The sequence below is a fragment of the Mesoplodon mirus genome (assembly GCF_964341445.2).
Source record: "Mesoplodon mirus genome assembly, chromosome: 18".
Taxonomy (NCBI): Eukaryota; Metazoa; Chordata; class Mammalia; order Artiodactyla; family Ziphiidae; genus Mesoplodon; species Mesoplodon mirus.
This window is the reverse complement of record NC_138994.1, coordinates 575,124-594,175: the sequence shown is the minus strand read 5'-3', so window position 1 is coordinate 594,175 and position 19,052 is coordinate 575,124. Positions and strand designations below refer to the sequence as shown.

The following is a 19,052-nucleotide window of genomic DNA, read 5'->3' as shown; positions in this document are numbered from 1 at the left end:
CAAAATTAAAGAATGTGGGTTCCGTCCGTTAATCTTTAATTTTAATAATACTTGTTATGCTTGAACAGTCAGTCAGCAGTTCACGAAGAGAAAAATCTTCAGTGAATGTTTACACATAGGGTGAGCACATGCTTTAAATATGCAGTGGAGGAGGAGGGGAGAATTCACATTTAACAAAGCTAAAAAAAAATCCTTGTTATAAATTACACAAAGCATATAAAAATATTTCTCTGAATGCATAGGTTAAGACTTTAAACTCACCTACCAGCAACTGTGCAGTCTAATTCACTGCCATACGCAAGAGTCAGTTGACCACAGAGGACTTTATAAGGGAGAAGAGAGAGCAGGGCAGGGCCCACCTCTCACTTGAGATTCCCTCGGCCTCCATTTCTAAGCCCGGGAAATGCCCTGGAGCTACTTCTCTGTAGGCCACCTCCCAGCCAGGGGCTTCAACTGCTTCCAAGAATTTCTAATTGATCTGGATGGCTGGAAGAGTATTAACCCCAATGATTTAGACATGAATTAATACTGAATTTATTTATTCCAGGATAAAACTAGCCTTAAGGGTATCCGTAAATTGTAACTTTTTTCAAAGGTAAGGGGAAAGAAAGGGTTAGTTTGTCTGGACAGACTATCTTCTGACTGGTTGAAACACAGGGAAGTTTCTTCTTTAAAGTACTTCAGAGAAAGTGAGTAATAAATAACCTTTACTCTGCTAGGCAAACACTGCACAAGGGTGAGTACCTCACCCTCCGTAATTGCTGTAATACAATTAAGTCACTGAACAGAGTGACTCCACATTGGCCTTGAAAACACCTCAACCACGGCTCAGCATTTAAGCAGCAGCGGGAGGCCATTAGCTTAGCACAACATTCTCTTCCACTGACATCTTCTGCACGTTCTCTCTCAATCTGTAGTGTTCCAATAAAATTAACACAGTTCGGAAGTTCAGTTTCTTTGGAAACTATAGGCAGTACGGGGAGAAAGCTTCCTGAGACGGCGGGGACGCTCTTCACCAGCTGGCCTCAAACCCCTGCCCTCCTGTTTGTCTAAGTGTGCTCATTCTTGTCTCTAAAGTTAAGCTGTTTATTTCAACAAGACAGTAGCTTTTCTTTCTAACATTAATGACACTGAAGGGAAGGAAAAGGATCCTTAAATGCGTTCTTCAGAAAAATTCTTATGCCATGCTCAAGAGTTTAATCAGGTATTTGTTTGTTTTGAGGACAAAGCCTGGCAGACTCACAACTGACTCTGTTAAGTGGGTTGGTGGTGGTTGTGGAGGATGCCCAAGATCAAACAACTTGTTTACAAAAGCAACAGATTTCAGAGCTGTGTAAAAATCCCAATAGTTTCAAAATAATCTTTATCTTTGATACAAAAATAAAGATGCTAACTCCTTTTAGCTCAGTTTCCCACAATAACCTTTAAAATAGCAAAGGATTCAGTCTGGAAAATTGCTTTTCATTTGTAGTGGAAAATGAAAGTGGAGAACATGGACTGGCAATGTTTGTGCTCTTCTCTTTCGGTGCAATGAAACAGAAACACGAAGACAGGGATCGCTTCAGTTAAAAAAAAAAAAAAAAAAAAAAAAAAAGCTGTTGCTCTTTTAGAAGGCGTCGGAGAGCCCTCTAGTGACCATGAAGGGGCGTTAATGCAGAGATGACTGTCTAGGCAATGGCAATCTAGAGACAGAAGCAAGTCAAGAGTGTTTACAACGGAAAAAGTCAGGGAGGGGAAGCTCTTTTGGTTAACAGCATATTTACAATTAGGTAACTGTATTCTTAAATAATTTTAACCTGAGTAACATTTATAAATATGTTATGTGAAACCTCACAGCCACAAGTCACACCAAAATTCCTATGTCCAGTACCTGTGCTTTCCCCAGTTTTCCTCTCTAGCCAGTTCACGTTTCTGGAGAGTCGTGAACACGCAACCCCAAGAGAAGCGCTTCCCGGCCCTTCGGGTGCACTGTCAACAGGACTAGCCAGAAATAGGCTCTGCTCTCTCTCAGCTTCTGTCAGGCAACTCTCTTACATTCTGCACAAAAAAACACACTGGATATAGAACCGTCGGCTTCTGCCTCTCCAGGCCACTTCTCAGCTGTTCACAGCTTCAAGCAATAGGGTTTATTGTGCACCAAGAGGCCCGGAAGAGTGGCACCGCTGCTCGGGGTCGGGGGCTTCCTACCTTGGCAGAACGACGTTAGTGTATCCGACACAGTGGCACCAGGGGCCCTCTGGGGCATCCAAGGCATTTAGATCAATGGCTTGTCCTTGGCCCAGAGGTGATGCACACCGTCACAGGACTCAGTGATCAAAGTCCCTGCGGCATTAGTAAGTCAGTTTTGAAGCTCTCCTGTTGTAGCAAGGCCTTTCGGTCAGTGTGGATGCAGCATTTCTGAACAGAAAATTGTTTTCACTTATCATTAGAACCAGCTCCAGCTCTTGGAAATCTTGGAGTCGAGCAACATCTTTGTCCTAAAACAAAAATAGGTTAAACTGATTAAGAGGAGCCGCTTGTCTCTATGTGTTTGGTGTGCTGTGTTGATACCAGAGATAGTGCAGGAAATTCCCCAGGAGTGTGAACTGGGTTGGGGTAGTAGGAGGCCTTAACAGCAGTTGCTACAAGATAAGCACACCTCGAAGGGGGAGGCAGTGCAGGGATGTTTTCCTCAGGGGCTCCGAGAAGCCAGAAGCCTGGCATTCAGGGAACCCAGAGATGCTGGGAGGACCACACATGTATCTGTGTAGATTTGCACTATAAGTTAGCCTGGTTCTCATGTTATAAAACACAAGGCACATGTGATAGTGCACTAAGGTAATCCTTACAGGTCACTAGAGAGAGAACAACCAAAAATAGGTACCTGTGAATGGTAAATTCAGAACATTCTCTCTGGTACCCTACCACTTTCAGAAACGCCAGCGTCTCTATAGGCCCAGCAGAGGAAAGAAAGCTCAATGGAAAAACACCCTTTGCTCTTTTTCTATTCTCTTCTCGTTTCTTCAACTATGACTCATATACCCAAGGAGGAAGCTGGGTATTTTCCAAATGGAAAAAGCAACCACTTAACAGACCTTTCTTACCTTTCTTACCAGAGTATTGGGTAACTTTCTGATCTTCTCCACTTGATCAGGATTAACACCCAGCTCACAGCAACTCACTCTGAGCAGTTCTTGGTAGGTGAGCTCCTGTCGGTCCAGTTCAATTTCAATGAAATCATTTTCTCGAAGAGACGGGTTCTGAATCCTCACCTTGAGTACCAGCTCTAGGGAAAAGGGGGGGAAATGTTAATGAATGATTCTGGCATAGTAACCCGATGTAAGTTAAGACCTTTTCCAGAAGATGGTTACCCTTAATCATGCCCTGTGCTAAGGCCTGTGCCACCCAATGAGAAAACTAAGCACAATATTACAGCATGGTTTGCTCAGGCCCAGTTCTAGCTCGGGTGGTGCAGTTGCATTGTCCTCCCTGTATCTAAGACTGTGGTTCACAAGGTAAAGGGGCGGCGGGGGGAGACGGCAGACAACCATCCCAGCCATACAGAAGGACAATTTACTTCTGCCGCTGGAGCTAAGCAGGTACAGGCTTGAGAATGGGTTGGGTATCAAACTACACGTAAGCAGGGTAAGGGGAAGCGAGGTGAAAAGAAGGCACGGGAAAGATAACGGTACAAGAGGTACTCTATAAAGATTTAACAATCGTGGATCTAAAGATATTTATGGTATGAAAATCCTTGCAATAAAGACAGTACAAGAGCAAAAAGATAAGCTACTGATAAAAATTAAAGTCTAACTATGATTTGAATTCAGTACACCTTAATAAGGGAGGGATTTTGGCTTTGGGAGTAAACAAACACCATTATTCGTGGGTCTGGGATCTAAGCAGTCTGCTCCTAAATTCTGAGCCTGGCTGCCATGAGGGCCCAAGCCACGCACCCATGTGCATTTAGTGGTTCTGCTTTGCTCCTTATATATGAATCCCCCACGCCACCCATGGGCCACTGTTATCAACAATAGTAACAGGTCCTCAAAAACAGAAAGTGAGGGAGTTACTGATACAGAAAAAGAAAGGTAAGACTAGACTATACCCTGTGGTGTTGACTGGAATTGGAGGTATTAGGATTAATTTACAGTTTTCAATATTTTTTTAAAAGATCTAGATTAAATAGATATAGAAATACAGAAAAAAAATACATATATTTGTGTTTGCTTGCCTTTTTTTTTTCTTTTTTCAAACGTTACTAATCCTCTCAGGTCAGCATGCAGCTTGATATCCAGGAAGCATGTTCATTTCCTACTTTTCATCTAAAACAGGGGTCCCCAACCCCCGGCCACGGACCAATACCACTCCACGGCCTGTTAGGAACGGGGCTGCACAGCAGGAGGTGAGTAGCAAGCGAGCAAAGCTTTGTCTGGGGCTCCCCATTGCTCGAATTACCACCTGAACCATTCTCCCCCTCCCCCCACCAGTCTGTAGAAAAACTGTCTTCCACAAAACCAGTCCCTGGTGCCAAAAAGGTTGGGGACCGCTGATATAAAATATCAATGGAGAGTTTGTTGCTTTTGTCATAAATTGTGGGAGCTGCTTTCAAGTCTACTTTTTGTGACCTTTTGAACCTTGAATGCCTGTGGTACAAATGGGTATCACCCCGCTCTATCATGTACTAGATATGTGATACTGGGCAAATTACCTATCTCTTTGCATTTAAGTTTCTTCACTTCTAAAATGTACATAGGGACTTCCCTGGCGGTCCAGTGGTTAAGACCCCATGCTTCCAATGCAAGGGGCGCAGGTTCAATCCCTGGTCGGGGAACTAAGATCCCACATGCTGCGCAGGGCGGCCAAGAAAAAAAATCTTAAAAAATAAACAAGTAAAATGTACGTAATGGGAATTCACTGGCAGTCCAGTGGTTAGGACTCGTCGCTTTCACTGCCAGGGCCCAGGTTCAATCCCTGGTCAGGGAACTAAGATCCTGCAGGTTGTGCAGGGAGGCCAAAATAAATAAATTAATTAAATTAAATGTAAACACCACCCAGCTTATGGGTTTGTTGTAACAATTAAAGGAGAACTTAGAACGCTCTGAAGCAAAGTCACTATAGGTACATGTTTAGTTTACATCTTCCTGGTGCATCTTTCCTTTCATCATTCAATTGCTCTTTATTGTTTGCGTGCTTTTTTCTTTCTCTTCTAACCCTGTCCTCTGAGTGAGCCTAGAAGAGATGACGCTAGCAGCACTGAGCACACGTAGCACTCTCATTCTGGTCCCTGAATACCTTTCTCCACCAAAGACAACCAGGGCTCCTTGGAGAAACGGCTGATTCCAAGGCTGGGGTGGGGGAAGGTATACTAGGGAGACTGAAACATCCTGCTGTACCACAAAGTAAGGAAGTGCTCCAAGAATGATGGACATGTCCAAGAGACACGACAACAAGCTCCAAGGGGCTCCCTCTGGATAAATCTGGCATAATTTGAATATCAAAATAATGATACTAATGGATTATAACCCAGTAAGTAAAATAAGAATCAGTGAGTTCAAATGCAGGAGAAGGGAAAGCCCTTCTTTATAGTAGAATACCAACTAATAAATAGAGAAAAAAAATGAAAGGAAATCATATTCTACAAAATAACTGGCCTGGACTCTTCAAAAATCTGAGGTCTAAAATGATAGCTAAAGGCTGAGGAAATGCTCCAGATTAAAGGAGACTATAACAACATGATAGCCAAACGCAGTGGTTGATCCTGGGAGGCGGACAGGAGCGGAGGGAGTGCAGATAGTTACAAAGGGCATTGCTGAGACAGCTGACAACATTTAAATATAAACTATGGGTTAGACAATAGTATTATGTCAAGGTTATATTTTCTAAATCTGGTCATTATACGGTGATTATGTAAGAGACTATCCTTGTTCTTAGGAAAAACACACTTAAGTAGTTCAGGGTAAAAGGGCAAAAGATAACTTGTAAATCTGAGTAAAGAGAATTCCTTATACTAGTCTTGCAACTTTTCTGTAAGTTTGTAATCAGACGCAAAATAAATAAATCCCACCCCCACTCCTCAGAAAACCAGGAAGTAAAGCACTAGACCTGTGGACACCACCTGCCCTGTTGCAGAGGCTGTTTGCTGATGAGAGGTTACCTTGCATATTAAATGGAAACGCTCCGGTGAAGAAAAATGGCTGGAATGCTGGTGCTGGTCCTGCATACGTCCCATTTTGAGGCTCCAGAGACATTGGTGGCTTGGACGGGACAGAAGAGAACAGGGAGCAACTCTGACTCACCGGTGGCTGACAAACAGGACCTGGTTTTGTGCTTTCTGGTGTTCTGAGTATGGCAGATGGGGCAGACACATCCCCATTCTGAACCAGTGCCAAAGAGGTGTGGTCCCGTGGAAAGGCCCCAAGCAGGGGAGGTTCCCCAGGGGGCAGCAATGGAGGCGAGCCATCTGCAGGGGGTGATGCAGGAGGTGTGGAGGGGCCCCCATTCTGCAGCTGGGCTGAATCCTCCGACCCAGGGGTATAGATGAAAGGGAAGGCTGGGTTGGCCAAATAGTTCGGAACAAAGGGCAGCTCTGACTCCTTCTTCAGCTGGGGGAGGTCGTCACGGTCATCATCATCATCTTCCACTTAAAAAGACGGAAACACAGAACGTTTACATAGCCCTTTAAAAATTACAAAGTAAAGAGTATCTTGTGAAAGCTAGTGTCCTTTGGTATACAACAAATATTTTGATCAGTGTTTACTGCACATTTATCATTACCATTTTTATCACCTTAAAGTTTACAGATAAAAAACCAAAACTTTATAATGCCTACCTTTCCAGAAACAGTACGGAATAATTACCTTGACACAGTTAAGACTATCTTGTTTTTAGAAACAGACTGGCTGTTTGGCATCAAGAATATATACAATAATACCGTAAGTCTTAAATTAGGTTGACAAAATCAAAAGTTGCCTCAAAACACAGACTCACCTCCCATAATCTTCCTAATTTCTCTCTTTGATGTTAATTGGACTGGCATTTCTCCCTTGGTGGTAAGAATCTCTTTGTCAGCTCCTGATTTTAGCAAGTAAGAGACCACCTGACCATGATTGCGTTTACATGCCCAGTGTAAACAGGTCCTATGGCAAAGAAAAGAAAAAAAGAGTGATTTAAAAAGTGGAGAGGTGATTTGGGATTTCAAATTCTACACACCAGTAAATAAATATATACAAGCGTGTTAGAGTTCACCTAGAACCAGAAAATCAGGCTGGTAATCTTAACTTCTCTTTTCAGAAAGCAGATGATTGAAATATTTAATATGCTTAAAATTTATTTTTCAATTTCATTTCTGGCCCTTGGGAAAAGCTGATTTATCCTAGGAGCTTTATTTCAATGGCTTTCAGAAGGCTGGCTGCCTGGCTGGCTAGATACCTCTACTGATATCATCCTGTGTGTTAACTCTATCAGTGTCGCTCATTAGATTGTACCAGTCTCTTTAAACTATATTTTTACATCGCCATATTCCTTTTAAGAGACGATGGAAACTTGCTTCATATGCACCAAATGTCACTTGAAGATTAAATGTTACCAGGCTACTAGCCATCTCTCATCTGCAGCTTGCTCTCTCACTAAAATTATTACTACAGCAGATTCCTGCCTGAATCTCAGTTACTCTTTCCCTCTTTCCTTTTCTCTCCTTCACACACACACACACAAAGGATTTCCAAATTTCCATTTTTAAGAGTTCACTTCTCTAGTTCTCTCCAGAAGGCTACGTTTTTCAAGTGCTTTAGGAATTAAAGTACGTGTGCAATGCCTTGTGTTTAAGGCACTGCACACGTACCTTAATTCCTAAAGCACTTAAAAAATGTACATCAACAGCCAAAATTTTTTAGAACTCTTCTGAAGTATTAGACTCATTTAGGTAAAACTAATTATTTACTATTGTACACACAGGAAGGGATTATGCACACTTTAAAGAGCTATTATCTTAACACTGCACAGAAATATAATTAACATGCTAGCCAATACTCCAACGTAATAGAGCTACTAAATTCATCCCCGGTTGCCAAAGTTGAATGTTATTATGGAAGGGAATGACTTTTCTCCCCTCTGTTTTTTTTTTTTTTTTTTCTCCCCTCTGTTTTGAAATGTCGTCACTCACCAACTCTCTAATTGAACTGAGATAAATATCTTCAGAGCTTATAGACGAATATGAATATGGTAAAGAATAGAACATATGTTCAATAGTGAGGATTAGGTCACCCACCTGAGAAATATAACTATCTAGAAAGTACATTTGGTTCCAGGAAAAAGCTGATTTGCCCTGGGCACCTTAATATTTATGACTTACAGAAAGCCAGCTTGTCTGGCTGGCTGGGAGCGACTCCACTGATGTTTCAGAGTGATAGCTGACATTCCAAACTATTACTCACTAGAATTAGATTATCCAGGTGTCTTTAGAAGGTTCTATGATGAAAAGAATGCCGATTTGGGGAAAATAAGGTAAGAGTCTTGATATGGACTTCTAAAATATAAGCTCCGTGTGATGGTAAGGAAGTATCTGCTTGAATATACAGGTACTTAATTAATATTTGCTGAATGAGTGAACCAAGGACAAGGTGGGCATTACTCGGAGTAGAAGGATCCCATACATCCTTGATTCTGGCCAAACTACAGCTGAGAGTGTGTTTGTGTGTGGATGTCTTGAAAGCCTGGAAATGAATAATTCTAATGATAAGCAAGCACTCAAAAATGAATGGAGCATGATGAGAAAAGTATGTTTCCTTTTGGAAATAAAGTGCTCACTTGCTGGTAGTCAATCACTTGTTCACGACAAGCTTGAGAGTGAAGGAAGAGATATACTGCCAGTAGATCTGAGACACCTGGGGACAAACCAACTAGCTAAAGCGTCACCATGTAAAGGGGAGTTAAGTCAACATAGCACGTCCCCCACAGCCCTGTACCCTGAGTGATCATCATTTATAGTCCAGACCTGTGTGGCTCTCGGGGGCCAGAACTCACAGGCACTGTAGCCAGGCAATATTTTCAACCTCTTCATGAGCTATTATACTTGTTCCTTAAAGCAAAGGGGTATGCATGACACTTGAATTACAATTGATGTGGGTGCTCTATCTTTGAACTTGAGCTCTTTAAGCTTTAAATTTGCAGTCAGAATAGCCTATCAGTGCTGGGAAGTATTTCAGACCAGAGGCACAAATCTCACTTGTGCAGAAATTGTGGTTACTGAGCAGCTAAGAATTGAAAGCAGTGACCATTCTGCTTTTCTATGCTGCTGACTATGTTTTTTGAGGATAACCTTTATATCCCATTACCCAGCACATTGCTTACAAAAATAATAGTTAAAAAAGAAAAAATAGTTAACACAGACATAATGTTTTACATACTGAGCACTGTTCTAAAAGCTTTACATATACTAATTCACTTAATCCTCTAAACAACCCATGAGTTACCTACTATTATCAACATTCTCCCACTTTACAGATGAGAAAACTGAGGCAGTCAGCAAATAAGCAAAACACTATGGTACACAGAGATTGTATTATAAGGACAATAAAGAGAGGAAAGGGATTAGGAAATGCCAGAGACAGGGAAGGGGCATGGCTCAATTTTAAATTGAGGGCCAAGGAAAGACTCACTAAGGGGACATCTCAGCTAAGACCTGAAGGAGGTGAGGGAACAAAAGCATTTTAAATGACGGGAAGAGAAAACACAAAGGCCTTGAATCAACATTGTGCCTGGTGTTTTCAGGAAAAGCAAGGAGGCCAGGAGAGCAGAATAAAGGGGGCAAGGGGGTAAAGCCGGAGGTGAGGCTTAGAGGTAAAGACAGAGGATGCAGGGACAAGGAGTCGAAACTGTAGGACCCTGCTGGCTTTTACTCAATGTGAGATGGGAGCCATTAAAGGGTTTTGAGCAGAATGAAATGATCTGACTTATGTTTTAAGTCAGGATCCCTCTGGCTGCTGTGCTGAGAAAAGATGTAGCGTAGAAGGACTAGTTCGGAGGCCACTGCATTAATCCAAGTGATGGAATGATGGTGGCTTTGCCCCAGAGGTGTCGTGGTAGAGCTAGTGAGAAACGGTCGGATTCTAACTACACCGCTGCCAGTGGAACTGGCAGGATCAGCAGCTGGACTGCAGGTGGGGTGTGAGGGAAAGGCAGAAGGCAAGGAGGGAGCCAAAGGTTCTGGCCCGTGCGCCTCAGATGCTGAGCTGAGGACTCAGGAGCAGGCTGGGGACAAGTAGGGATAGGAGGGAGACCAGGAACTCAACACTGGACATGTTGAATTTGAAGTCCTGTTAGACATCTTCCCCCAATTAAATCTATGAAAGCCTCTTCATAGTTCAACCAACTTACATTCACTGAGCACCTACTATGTGGTTAAGAAAGTATGGTTTGGGGGCTTCCCTGGTGGTCCGGTGGTTAAGACTCCATGTTTCCACTGCAGGGGGTGCGGGTTCGATCCCTGGTCAGGGAACTAAGATCCCACATGCCGTTGGGTGTGGCCAAAAAAAAAAAAAAGAGGAAGTATGGTTTGGAGGCAGATGCTGGGTTTGTTTCCCAGCTCCATCCGTTACTGTAAACTCTGTGACCTTGGGAAAATTACTTAATATTCCTGGGCTTCAGTATCCTCAGCTACAAAATGGAGAGAAGAACAATAGCCACGTCCCTGAGCAGTTGTGAATGAGATAATGCACATAAAGCACTTGGAAGCTTGTTTGCACTACAGAGCAAGCCCAATAAATGTTAGCTATTTATATCATGCTGCATCTCCTTAAATGCTCGCAACACTCTTCTGAAATAACTGGAAAATGAAGTGACTCGGGCAAGGCTGTATATCTAAGCAGGAATGGAGAAGAACCTGCAGGAAAGACCAGGCTCATTCTTGTACACAACACTGCCTCCCAGTGCCGAAACGATGATTCACAGCTTGTGAACCACATAGCAATACTGGAAATGGCACACACAGAGAAAAGCAAGCTAGTTTGCAAACACTTTTAAACAAAACAAAAAAGCAGTTTCTACTGTCCTCTGGCTTTCTGGACAGCTACCCAGGCTGTTTTCCTTAGGGTAAGTTGGTAGACAGATTTGTGAGGAAGTCAGGAAACTGCGACTCCAGTCCTGGCTTTTATATTAATAGTTGTGTGACCTCGGGCAGGTTATTCTCTGGAGTTGAACCCATCTCCAATGTCCCTTTTAGTTTCAAACTGTACGATTCCACCTTAAAAAATAAAACATTTGCAAACTCACTTTAACTCTCAGCTAGCAAAACAGGTTGGTTAAGCCTTACCTGGATCAAATAAAAAATTAAAATTTAAATGTGAAGAGAGCAGAAGAATACCACATTCAGTCACTTAAAACTTGACCACCAGCACATCTTAAAATGAGACTCCTTATTTAGTTGGAAAGGACTCAACTGCATGCAGGCATCTAAGTCCCATATTTGAAACCGTTGTAAGAAAACAAAGCAAACACTCTACAGGATAAATGAATGGGTCTTCCTGCAACAGGCAGCTGCAGGTGGTAGCAAATCACTGAGGCAGTGAGGAGACAACAGAGAAGCAGAATAGGGATGCAAGTGATTGTTTTTCCTTGTCTTGGGAAGAGAAATCGTGCTAGTTTAGAAGATCCACATTTGATCAGTTGCTTATGCTTTTTGCTCTGCACGGACGTGCTCTTCACAGTAATTCCAGACTCGAACTGGGGCGAGCTCCACATTAGAGTGACGTTGGGGGTGGGGTGAGGGGAACGGCGGGCGCCAGGGTTCGGGTGGGCGCCGCCGGGGCAGGACCACGTGGGCCGGGATTTGGACACGACGCTCCGCCGACTACCCGAGGCAGCGGGGGCCAGGTCTGGCCTCCAGAGCGCACAGCCTCGTTGACCCGGAGCGCCGGGGGCAGCGCTAGGCCGAGGTCGCGCCCGGGCCGCGTGCTCTGACCCTAGGCCTCCCCCGCTCCCCACTTACCAGCCGTTGACCTCATTCTGCGAGTTCACATCCACCCCGCTCTCCACCAGTTTCTGCACCTCCCGAATGTCCCCCAAGGCCGCGGCCTCCCGCAGCCTCTCCTGCTGCTCCTTCTGCTCCAGGAGAGCGCTCATCTTCCCTCAGCCCCAGGCCCCCGCCCGGGCCCGCCCGCCCAGTCCCGGCCGGTCAGCGCCGCCGCCGCCGCGGCCCGCTCCCCGCCATGGGAAGACCGCGCGGAGCACGTCCGCCCAGCTCGCGCCGCCGCCCGCGCCCGGCCAGCTGCCTCTGCTACCCCGCCGAGGGCCGCCCGCCACTCCCCTGCTGCTCCCGGCCCGTGGGCCCAAGCCTCTTCCCGGCCGCGCCTCCCGCAGGCCGGCTCCGGGGGAACCTATTCGGAGTGACAACCCTGACCCAGATATTTTCCGTTCCTACCCTCGGCGCCCGCGCGGGCCGGCTGTTTACGTAACAGCTGCACAATATTATCTGCCGTGATTCACCGACTATTTTTAGAACTCCCTACCCCGCAGCTCCCAGGGAGGAGGACAGACACAAGGAAAGGGAAGAATGGGTATTTGAGAGCCAGAGAAGCCTTATCCCCTGGCGCAGGCTGTTTACCAGGCATCAAAAATAGTTGGTGTTCCCCACCCCCACCCCGGTTTGTTTCGCTCTTTTTCCTTATCTGAACCAACTCTTGCCCAGCAGGATGGGGAAATGGGCTGAAAACGATCCTATTGTATGCCTCTTATTGCAGAGATAGAGTACACGGTTCTTCTTTTGACAGTGCTTGGGACTATTCAGTTCGATTGTTTATTTCAATTGCTGTTGTTTTACATCTCATTTTAGAGATTTCTTCTAAATTGGCTTTCAGGAAAAGTATTTATATTGTGCTCAGAGTCTATAAAATGTGATTTTTACTGCTTTTAAATCTTAATTAATTACTCTTCGTGAAGGCCATGTAAGGAAAAAAGAAGGAAGAGGACACCAAAGAGGCTTTGGAATTATCCGGGTCTCTGATATCAGAAGCTGGGGAGAGGAACGGTGCAAAGTATAAACAGCATTCTGCCTGAATTCTTTGCCTAATCAATCTAATGAGGCTCAGAGACTGGGCTGGCACTGCTTTACTACCCAGCCGGAGGAAAAGAAAAGTATTGTTTTGCTGAGCCCAGGCGCCCGGGAGACATCTTCCAATGTGGCACAGGATGGAAGATTGCAGATGGGGTCGGAAGGATTAAGGAATAACCCTGGGGTGAAGAAGAGAAAGGTCTGAACGCAGAGAGGAGATAAGATAGGAAGAGACAAATTTAGGCATGGGGTTTTCATTTGCCTCTATTGGGGCAGCCCAGGATTTGCACAGCAAGCATTTTTCTTGCTACTGTTTAAGAAAAACCCCAATCTGTTTATCATGATACAGTCATTCACACCGTACACAGGGCACACCAGGTGGTACTGAATATAAACTGACTGCACACTTAAATTGATCCTATGGTGAACTGGAACTCTGCTTGAGCTTACTTTTTTTCTTTTTTTTTTTTTTTGTGGTACGCGGGCCTCTCACTGTTGTGGCCTCTCCCGTTGCGGAGCACAGGCTCCGGACGCGCCGGCTCAGCGGCCATGGCTCACGGGCCCAGCCGCTCCACGGCATGTGGGATCTTCCCGGACCGGGGCACGAACCCGTGTCCCCTGCATCGGCAGGCGGACTCTCAACCACTGCGCCACCAGGGAAGCCTGAGCTTACATTTTTGTTTGTCCTCCAATTTAAACTTTAATTCTCAGATCCAGCATGATACTCCATCTGAAGCTAATGTGCATAGTACTGGAATTGGGCCCTTTAGCACAATTTGTGTGACAGAGGAGTAGGTAGTGGCCTCTTTTTTTAAAAAGCAGTTCAAAAAACTTGGTAGTTACTGCAGATCAAAATCTGTGAGTTCTCTTTGTAAGGATTTATTTGTCAAATTTCCCTTCCTTAAAAAGGATCTTAGGGATTTCCCTGGTGGCACAGTTAAGAATCTGCCTGCCCATGCTGGGGACACGGGTTTGAGCCCTGGTCTGGGAAGATCCCACATGCCACGGAGCCACTAAGCCCGTGTGCCACAACTACTGAGTCTGCACTCTAGAGCCTGCGAGCCACAACTACTGAGCCCACGTGCTACAATTACTGAAGCCCGTGCACCTAGAGCCCACGCTCCGTGACAAGAGAAGCCACTGCAGTGAGAAGCCCATGCACCGCAACGAAGAGTAGCCCCCGCTCGCCGCAACTAGAGAAAGCCCGCACACAGCAACGAACACCCGATGCAGCCAAAAATAAATAAATAAATTTCTTTTAAAAAAAATTTACTTATTTGGCTGCGCTGGGTCTTAGTTGCGGCACGCGGGATCTTCATTGCAGCATGTGGGATCTTTAGTTGTGGCATGTGAACTCTTAGTTGCGGCATACATGTGGGATCTAGTTCCCGGACCAGGGATCGAACCTGGGCCCCCTGCATTGGGATTGCGGAGTCTTACCCACTGGACCACCAGGGAAGTCCCTTATTTATTTTTTATTTTTAAAAATTTAGGGAATTCCCTGGTGGTCCAGTGGTTAGGACTTGGCACCTTCACTGCCAGTTGGGCCCCGGGTTTGATCCCTGGTCGGGGAACTAAGATCCCACGAGCTGAGTGGCGCAACCAAAAAAAGGAAAAGAAAATTAACAGACATTTATTCCTTTAGTTGAACAACCTTTACACACAAAATGTATGGTTTAACTTTTGTTGTTGTTTGTTTTTTGAGTGGAAAGGAATTTAGGTCTCAAGAGGTTTTGTGAGCCTGTTACCTATTTTATGGAAATCAGTTAAGTGATTGATTGATTGAGTGATTGATTTGCCTCAAGACCCAGCTTGCAAGATCTTAGTTGCCTGACCAGGGATTGAGCCCTGACTGCCATCCCCCACTCCCCGCCCCCCACAGTAGAAGTGCAGAGCTCTAACCACTGGACCACCAAGGAATTCCCTAAGTGAGCCTTTTAAAAGACCTGAAGAGAATAGGAGAAAAATTGGTTCAAGGAAACCAGCAATTCGATTTCAAAATTAAACTACCTGTTAAGTCAGCAAAACCAGACTTGGAAAGAATTGGAGCAATTACTCTTCCATATTTCCTACACACTCAAATTCACCCAGGTAAACAAAGCCTGGACTACTGGAAGATGGGAAGCAAACAGATGTGGTGGTATGCTGAATATTAAAGAAGGCATAATTGGTGACTTGGAAGTTTATAGAAAGGTAAGGATTTTGAGGGTAGGTTGAACAGGAATGAAAAAAATAATGTAGTTAAATTGGAAACCATGAACTTGTATTAACAGCAACTACATGACTTTTCTCAGTAGCCTTAAGGGAATGGATAAATTGGGTTGACCCAAGATGACTTTTAACACTTGTTAGACTGAGCAATGATGTTACTTTTAAATAAAGCCAACCTTATTTTTTAGCCAAAGGTAAAATGGTCACAAACTAGCACTACAGATAAAGTATTTACAATTTTTTTTTTTGCGGTACGCGGGCCTCTCACTGCTGTGGCCTCTCCCGTGGCGGAGCACAGGCTCCGGACGCGCAGGATCAGCGGCCATGGCTCACGGGCCCAGCTGCTCCGCGGCATGTGGGATCTTCCCGGACCGGGGCACGAACCCGTGTCCCCTGCATCGGCAGGCGGACCCTCAACCACTGCACCACCAGGGAAGCCCCAAGTATTTACAATTTTGATCAAAGCTGACTTTTTCTATCCTCCCACACTTGAAAGGTATCTGATGACCATCCATTTCCCAATCCTAGCGTTACTAGCTTACAAACCTTAAGGTTTATAATTCCCTTCTCATTTACTTGATGTTCAATTTCCATCAGTTTCAGTATATGCCAGTATAAATACCATTACTATTTTGCATGAAATTCAGTATTCTACAGATCCCGTGGAGTCATGGGATTGAGTCAGGAGCCTCTGCCTTTTAAGTGAACTTCAGTGGTACTGTGGAGACCAAGGCAATTTTGTTTAGGTTAACCAGGATTTGTTTCTTTTGTAAGAGAATCCTCTTGCAACATGTTTATTGAATTCTCTTAAAAATGGTGGCATTCTTTTAAACTTTTCTCCTTTCGGAAGCAGCAGTCACAGATATGGAATATTAGATTAAATCTAAAAATGTAGCCCCTAGTCAACTTTCATTACTTTTCTGCATATGATCATGACAGAGGATTAGGACATCCTTCATATTTCCAAGCAAAATCCAATTTTAAAAGTTTGTCCTTGGGCTTTCCTGGTGGCACAGTTGTTAAGAATCTGCATGCCAGTGCAGGGGGTAACAGGTTTGAGCCCTGGTCCGGGAAGATCCCACATGCCGCCGAGCAACAAAGCCTGTGTGCCACAGCTACTGAGCCTGCACTCTAGAGCTGGCATGCCACAACTACTGAAGCCCCTGCACCTAGAGCCCGTGCTCTGCAACAAGAGAAGCCACTGCAATGAGAAGCCCACGCACCGCACCAAAGAGTAGCCCCCACTTGCCACAACTAGAGAAAGCCCACGCACAGCAACGAAGACCCAACGCAGCCAAAAATAAATTAATTTAAAAAAAGAAGTCTATCCTTGCCAAATTCCATAAAACAGCCACTGGAGAGTAACCCAGCAGAGCACTGCATCGCTCCAGTGAAGCTGTAGGTTTCACCACATGCACCGACATGTGCACGGCTAGTTTCTGCACTCCTCTTCTACATAATGTATTTTACACCTATTGTACAAAACAGCATTTTAAACACTGACATATAAACTTCCTAAAAGGATAAAGCAAAGACAAAAGTATTTATCTTATTAGAAACAAGATATACCATCACTTATAGTATTCAAACATTATTGCACTTTAGTTTTCATAATTTGACAATGCATCCATGAAACAATCTGTAGACAACTAGTTTTAACAGACAAGTTAAAAAACACTTTTTAGACATGAATATCCTAATTTTTAGGTAAGAATTTCACAAACATTACTTTTTTTTTTTTAACTTTATTTTTGGCTGTGTTGGGTCTTTGTTGCTGAACGTGGGCTTTTCTCTGGTTGAGGCGAGCAGGGGCTACTCTTTGTTGTGGTGTGAGGGTTTCTCACTGCGGTGGATTCTCTTGTTGTGGAGCACGGGCTCTAGGCACGCAGGCTTCAGTAGTTGTGGCACATGGGCTCAGTAGTTGTGGCTCGCAGGCTCTAGAGCGCAGGCTCAGTAGTTGTGGCACCGGGCTTAGTTGCTCCGCGGCATGTGGGATCTTCCCGGACCAGGGCTCGAACCCGTGTCCCCTGCATTGGCAGGCAGATTCTTAACCACCGTGCCACCAGGGAAGCCCACAGGCATTACTTATATTAGCAGTAACATGGAGCTGGAGAGTACTGTGCCATCTCCAAGCTGCATGGTGAGAACCACCAGCGGTGTGGTGGAACTTGTGGCCCTTTCCAAGGCTACAGCTCTTTCAACCTGCCAATGTCAGCCCTCACATCTACCTGTACTTGTGGACTGGACTGGTGATCCACTAGGTGTCAGGATTTCTTCTGGTAGATTTATGGAATGGATCAATGAGGATAACCTCAAAGAATTTGTGTGTAGAATTTTCACCAACCCAGTGTGAATCCAGGACTCTCAGAGCCACAGGGTGGCACCCAGCTCACTCCTCCACAATAGACTGAAGGCTTCAAACAAACTTTAGCCGTTTAACACCATGATAATTAGGCTTGCCATAGCTGGCACCCTTAGGAACTGGGCATTTGCAGCTAGCACGGCTCACAGGAATCTGATATGTGACATAACCTTGCTTGGCCTTGTATCCCAGTCTGCATGCTTCATCGGGCTGGGTTGGGTGGAGGGCCCTGTGGAGTGCAGAGAGCTGGCGGTGCTGCCAAAAGCACACCTTGAGAAGAAAGCGCGTTACCTCGGACTGCTTCTTCCTCCACAGCTCCTGGATGTACTCCTAAGTGCCTATGTTGGCTTACCTTTGAGATAAACTGATGGCTGCCACCAGACTGAAAGGGAGAAACGTTCATTTTAAAGAAAAAGAGTGATATTTGCAGTATCGTGTGACAAACCCCAAAATGTACAAGGTAAAATGGTGGCACAAAGAAGATGATGAGTTGTGTGTGGCAGGCAGAGAATGAGGGTCCAGGTTGGCTTTACAGAGCTGGTGATGCTTGGGCTGTGAGCTGAGGAAGATGGGTAGACGTTTCTGGGGTGAGGAAAGAGCATTCCATGTCTGGAGCCGTGTAACGTGGTGTGATGTCATAGGAAGAAGGGGTGTTTGGGCTTCCCTGGTGGCGCAGTGGTTGAGAATCTGCCTGCTAATGCAGGGGACACGGGTTCGAGCCCTGATCTGGGAGGATCCCACATGCCACAGAGCAGCTAAGCCCGTGAACCACAACTACTGAGCCTGCGTGTCTGGAGCCTGTGCTCCGCAACAAGAGAGGCCGCGATAGTGAGAGGCCCGCGCACTGCAATGAAGAGTGGCCCCTGCCTGCCACAACTAGAGAAAGCCCTTGCACAGAAATGAAGACCCAACACAGCCCCAAATAAATAAATAAATTAAAAAAAAAAGAAGGGGTGTTCAAGGTGTCGGGGGAGCAGGAGCAAAAAGCTGGAGAAGCAGGTCCGATCATGGATGGCCTTGTGGTGTTTAAATTTTAGATGAGGAACCACTGAGGGGTTTTGAGCAGGGAAGAGACACAGCTGGATTTACATTGAGAAAGATGACGGAGGCAGCAAAGCAGATGGAGGATGCAGTCATGGGGGCCACGCTGAAGACTGGGAAGCAGTGGTAACTGTGGCTTCAGTTCTATATTAGTTCACCAGAGCTGCCATACAAAGTACCACAGACTTGTGGCTTTAAACTACAGAAATTTATTCTCTCACAGTTCTGGAGGCTAAAAGTCCAAGATCCAAGGTGTCAGTAGGTTTGTCCAGGAAGATCCTGGTGTCAGTAGATTTGCTTTCTCCTGAGGCCTCTCTCCTTGGCTTGCGGATGGCTGCCTTCTCACTGTGTCCTCACATGGCCTTTCCTCTGTCTGTGTGCCTACCTGGCATTTCCAAATTTCCTCTTCTT

At 45.1% G+C, this 19,052-nt stretch overlaps 1 protein-coding gene and 1 pseudogene across 3 annotated transcripts; both read right to left on the bottom strand.

Annotated features, from left to right (window-relative positions):
• Positions 1-15: 15 nt before the first annotated feature.
• ANKRD40 (ankyrin repeat domain 40) lies at positions 16-12,384 on the bottom strand. 2 transcript variants are annotated; one of them, XM_082605188.1, is made up of 5 exons: positions 11,966-12,384; positions 6,970-7,118; positions 6,137-6,622; positions 3,093-3,265; positions 16-2,477 (listed from the first exon to the last, which is right to left on the bottom strand). In XM_082605188.1, exons 1-5 carry the CDS (start codon positions 12,097-12,099, stop codon positions 2,331-2,333), a joined length of 1,089 nt encoding a protein of 362 aa, XP_082461314.1. In that variant the 5' UTR covers positions 12,100-12,384; the 3' UTR covers positions 16-2,330. The 2 variants fall into 2 exon arrangements, with proteins under 2 accessions (XP_082461314.1, XP_082461313.1); XM_082605187.1 differs by having other exon boundaries at positions 3,084-3,265; positions 11,966-12,382.
• On the bottom strand, positions 12,106-18,737 carry LOC309794229 (large ribosomal subunit protein eL15-like; annotated as a pseudogene). The gene is made up of 3 exons: positions 18,690-18,737; positions 17,357-17,930; positions 12,106-12,353 (listed from the first exon to the last, which is right to left on the bottom strand). The product of its transcript is annotated as a large ribosomal subunit protein eL15-like (transcript).
• Between the last annotated feature and the right edge of the window lie 315 nt (positions 18,738-19,052).

Coding starts and splice junctions, on each gene's coding strand:
- ANKRD40 (XM_082605187.1), bottom strand. CDS start 12,099: ATGAGCGCTCTCCTGGAGCAGAAGGAGCAGCAGGAGAGGCTGCGGGAG. Junction 7,119..11,965: donor CAGAATGAGGTCAACGGCTG/GTAAGTGGGGAG, acceptor TCTTTGCCATAG/GACCTGTTTACACTGGGCAT. Junction 3,266..6,136: donor GTTTCCATTTAATATGCAAG/GTAACCTCTCAT, acceptor CCTTTTCCCTAG/AGCTGGTACTCAAGGTGAGG.